The sequence below is a fragment of the Porites lutea genome, chromosome 14 (assembly GCF_958299795.1).
Source record: "Porites lutea chromosome 14, jaPorLute2.1, whole genome shotgun sequence".
NCBI lineage: Eukaryota > Metazoa > Cnidaria > Anthozoa > Scleractinia > Poritidae > Porites > Porites lutea.
In genome coordinates, this window is record NC_133214.1 from 7,907,588 (window position 1) to 7,912,587 (window position 5,000).

General features: G+C 35.9%; 1 protein-coding gene across 1 annotated transcript in view; it reads left to right on the top strand.

Moving 5' to 3' along the window:
• Positions 1-5,000, top strand: part of LOC140924787 (WD repeat and HMG-box DNA-binding protein 1-like) — a 32,899-nt gene that overhangs the window by 6,568 nt on the left and 21,331 nt on the right. Inside the window, exons 5-9 of the mRNA XM_073374779.1 lie at positions 1,080-1,188; positions 1,418-1,468; positions 2,021-2,067; positions 3,404-3,452; positions 4,715-4,747. Coding sequence (XP_073230880.1) covers positions 1,080-1,188; positions 1,418-1,468; positions 2,021-2,067; positions 3,404-3,452; positions 4,715-4,747 — 289 coding nt within the window. The remainder of the gene's footprint in view (positions 1-1,079; positions 1,189-1,417; positions 1,469-2,020; positions 2,068-3,403; positions 3,453-4,714; positions 4,748-5,000) is intronic.

Genomic DNA, 5,000 nt, shown 5'->3' on the forward strand with positions numbered 1-5,000 from the left:
GTCGCAAGCCGGATCGTTAAAAGCAGTTTGCTTTCCTTTCTTTAACTCGAGTTAATACATTTTATAGAAAGCTTTGTTTTATCTCGTTTCAGAAAAGAGCGAAAAATTAGTTGTTTCTTTTAAAAAATTCGGAGCGTCAACGGAATGTGCAATCAACGTAACAATGAAAGATCCAGTGAGTTTGACTCGACGAGAGAAGTTTACAAGCAAATAAACAACTTGCCTGATTCTAGCCGGTTCAAGTTCGCTCCTGTACACGCAATGTCATGAATGCCTGATCTGACAGTAATCTGTCCCCTATTTTCTTGGCTAAACGATTTTAAAATTCCTCCAGCAAGGATTCTTCAATCACGCGGTTTGGATTCTAAGGTCGTAAATGCATTCAGCGCGCTATCTTTCGCTTAAAGATGCTCGATACAAAAATTCTTCATCTTGTCTGGTATTGTCTTCCATAAGAACTCTTCGATGAAGGCATTTGTCGCTAATTTTTTTTGAAACAATACACATTTCAGAAAGACAAGATACAAGACGGCGATAAACACTTGGTCTTACCCAGCCTGTTTGTGCATTGAAAACTCAATCATTCACGCTTTGCTTTTGTTGACATAAACATTGCCCTATATAATTTTTGTCAGTAACGTAGCGTGACCGACGATTTCAACCCTTTGACAAACGCTGACAGATATAAGTCAAGATTTGATGAATTCTGTTAATTGGCCCGATGAAGAATTTTGAACGGTGCCGATTCCGTTTCAATCGGTACCGATTGAAAACGGAATCGGAAAAAATCGGCACCCGATTGATCGGCATCGGCGTGACCCGATGCCGATATTTGGACGCGTTCCCTAATAATAATATTTATTATTTATAGTGCACTTTTTTTTTATGAAAACAGTCATAACACCATATGATACAACTGTTAAGGGTGACTTAAGGTGATTTGAAGGAAAAGGAATCCTTTAACATCATACTTGATAAATATTGATTTACTTACTAGCAGCAGCATAGTTTATTTCAACAAATATTGAAATAAAAGCTTATAACTACAATTATTGTACACTTTAATTGTAATTTTGCAGTGATTTTAATGTGAAAGTAGTGACCGTGGCTGATGGAAGTCAAAAGATACTCAAAGGTCATGCAGCTCCTGTGTTGAGTGTTACAATAGACCCCAAGAACCAGTACCTGGTAAGTTGGATTTTATTTAGTTATTTTTTTATTTTTTTTAAAATAAAAAAGACAAATGAAGGGCTCTGTCCAAAAACTTCTTCTTCAGGCTTTTTTTAAAATCTATTTATGGCCTGTAAGCTTTGTGCTTGGGTCATAAAATTAGATAAATAAAAACTTGATCTGTGATTTACAGTATAGACCTCAAACTCAGATAATTAGAGGTATGTTTTTTTATTGTTTAATTTAGGCTTCATCAAGTTGTGATGGTACTGTGAAGATATGGAAACTGGAGGATCAGGTTAGACATTTTATTTGCCATGTAATTTTGGATCTTCAACTTTAAACATGCAATTCCTTCTGTCTGGTGTAATGAATACAATTTAACTAGTAAAGCTGGGAGATTTGTTTAAATTAATAAAAGCAGCTTTTACTGTATTTATGTTTTAGCTAGACAATTTTTTCCTTTTAAGGTGCATATGTATTTTTATTATATAAACACCAATGAAATACCCGGTGAGCTTTCGCACGAAAACATGATATCTTCACACGTGAAAATAACATGTTATTTTCACATGTGAAAATATCACCGTTGCTATGACTACATAATAAATCGCGCCTTTCGCAGGAAAAAACTGTTTCATTGAATTATGAAATGATTTGGTATTTCATTGGTGTTTACATAATAAATAGAACATACATGGCCGCTTGGAGATATGAAATTTCTCTTCTCGTGTTGAAAATATTTCACTCGTTCGCTGCACTCACTCGTGGAATAACTTTCAACACTTGAAGAGAAATTTCGTATCTCCGTGTGGCCATGTAATATCCTCTATTTATCATTCTTTTACAGACAAGTGTGACATCATTATCTATCCTTCCTAAAGTAAATGATGCAAGGTGGGCACTCTACATTGTATGATTTTTGTATGATTTTACAGTTTTAAAATGAAAAAATTTTTGAAAAATAGTGATTAGTCAGCTAGCTTTTTTCTGTAATGAAAAAGGAAATGAAATGAAGTTGTACCATTAAGAAAATAGACAACGAAATATATTTTTCTTCTTTTGAGAGGACACTTGACAATGGTAAAAAAAATTTTGTCATTTTGGTAAAAGTGGGGAAAAGGTAACATCTTGAAAGATGTTGCTTTCTTATTAAAAAATTTTTCATTTGAATGAGCCATTATATTTTTATTCCCACCATAATAACCCATTTATTGTTGAAAATTAATGGTATATGCTAATACATGTAGAAACTCAAGGAAAGTACACAACAATGTATCAGTAATTGCATGAAAAAGATTTACATTGGTCATACAAGGATTTGAATATTCATTTATCAAATAAAGTTATCAGTTAGCCAGGAATATTATCTGGTATTATTGATTAATATCGTAACGTTTCCTCAAAGTTGTATTTCCAAGCCATCTATTTACCTGGCAATTGGAAATCTTATAGCCTGCGAAAACATCCGTTTCTCCTTGCTCTTCGTCGATGGGGACGTTTCACGCGGAGGAACGTCTGCAACTCAGCGACAGAAATTCCATACTGATGACGTAAAATCTGTCCGGAATCCGGGCAGAAGCGCTGATCGGTCGACGGAGTAGTTACATTGTTTTAGCTATTATTTTCGAATGACAGACAAAAGACAAAAGGCCACAAAGGTCAAATGTAAACGCAAAGAATCCCTAACAAAATAGTCAATATTTGTGGAATATAGTCTTCTCTAGAAGAAGCATTTGAGTTTTACTGGAGCTTGTTGGCAGGTGAACACAACACTTTACCAAAATCAACCAGAAGACAAGTAAAATTGGACAAATTTGTATTTGGAACCCCATGACTACTGGATTTATTATGTAAACATTGGTTTGCGTCCTCAGTATGGAATTTCTGCCGCTGAGTCGCAGACGTTCCTCCTCGCTAAACGTCCCCGGCAACGAAGAGCAAGGAGAAACAGATGTTTTCGCAGGCTAGAAAACTTAGTGACAAACCTGATCATTCAATAAAAACTAGATAGCATAGGCAAATTAAAAATGTTCCTAAACACAGGATTTGACTAAAATACATCAATAATAGGCAGGGAATCAATCACCTAGGGATTTGTTTTGGTTCTATATTTCTTCTACTTTCCAATAAAAGTAGCCGGGGACCACACCCATAGAAGCCAGGGAAAATCCCTGGCACCCGGCTCTTAATGACAGCCCTGATGATTAAATCTGGCTTGATTATATTGCAGGATTTCAAGGACACTTTGTCGTCTTGCCTGGCAGCCAGGGAGTGGCAAGGTATTGACAGTGTAGTTATCCAAATGCTTATTTTCAACGACTTACAAGTTAATAACATTATTTTATTAACTTGTAAGTGGTTGAAAATAAGAATTTTCAGTAATAAAATTAATTGCAGTTCAAAATTTGACAGAGATCTCTTTGTATCTGCTTCCCTTGGTCATACTTGTTAAAATGAGTACTTTAATAGTTTGATAATCACCTGTCACCTAATTAAAGGAGAAATGAGTTTTGTCCTTGAATACATGTACTGAGGTGCTGTTAATTTGTCAAAGTTTTGTGTCAGTAATACTTATTTGTTTTGTGTCAGTAATACTAGTTGTACATGTAAGTGTACCCTGGTCAACTACTGATAAACCTCTAGATTCTCCTAGCCAATCATATAATATTATATACCTGTGGGTCAAAAGAAGAATTTTTTTGTTAGATCAGCAGTCAAAGAGAGCCTTGTTTCACACATCCTATGATTTTCTTTGGTTCATCTGAGATCAGGTTTCCTCTGCTTTGCTTGTTAAACTGATCTGGTATGTGATATAAAGGTGGATATATTTATGATCTGTGAGTCTTGGCTAAAAGTAAATGATTCAGCTGTTCTGAGTGAGCTCAGTCTGCCAGGAGATAAAGCTCTCTGCTGTTGTCCACTAGCCTACTGGACTGGTGGCGGGACAGCACTTTTATCCAGGGATGGTATGGAGTTTGTCAAAGTACTTCCAGTGACAAAATCGTCATTCGAGGTTTCTGAATGGCTGGTCAGTACAGGGGCAACACTTTTTCGGGTTATTGTTGTGTATAGACACCCAGTATCCACAAGCGTCTTCATCAATGAGTTTATAAACTACCTTGAATCAGGTTTCATATCTAGTGAGCCATTGATCTGGTAGTTTTAACATTTATATGGACGTGTCTCACAAACCAGATACCATTATTATCTTACATGTAGAGGAATTGATTGACAAAAAGAAAAAAAGGCTGTATGACACTTTTACCACAAAGGATATTCCCTGAAAACTTGTGTCCCTTACAAAAGGAATGCTAGGGTGGCACATACATGTACTTCCATTTTTGGGGTCTTCGTTTTCAAGATTTGGGTGCTTCGTTTTCAGTTTTGGGTGCTTCGTTTTCGAGATTTGGGTGCTTCGTGCTTTGGTCTTCGTTTTCAAGTGCTTCGTTTTCGAAACTACCCATTTAGCTTACAGTAGCCTGGCACTAAATTCTATTTTTGAATTAATTTTGAATTATTTTTCTCTGGAAATAAATTGCAGTATGTAGCTGTGCCTGTGGACAAAGCTGTGAAGGTAGTAATAATAAAATAATATTTTGTAATAAATGATAAAAAATAATTATATTGCATTTAAATGCAATTCTAATGTGTTTTCAGCAAAGAGTGTCCGCAGTGCTAGTTGTCAGTGGTTGGTCTGTAGGCACATGCACATAGTTCTCAACATCTTTGGAGGAGCATTGTGTTTTTGGCAGCACGAGGAGTTTTTCTCAGGGGGGTTACTTGGGTTAATTTTTGCTGGGTATGTGCCGCTGGCCTCTCAAACCTAC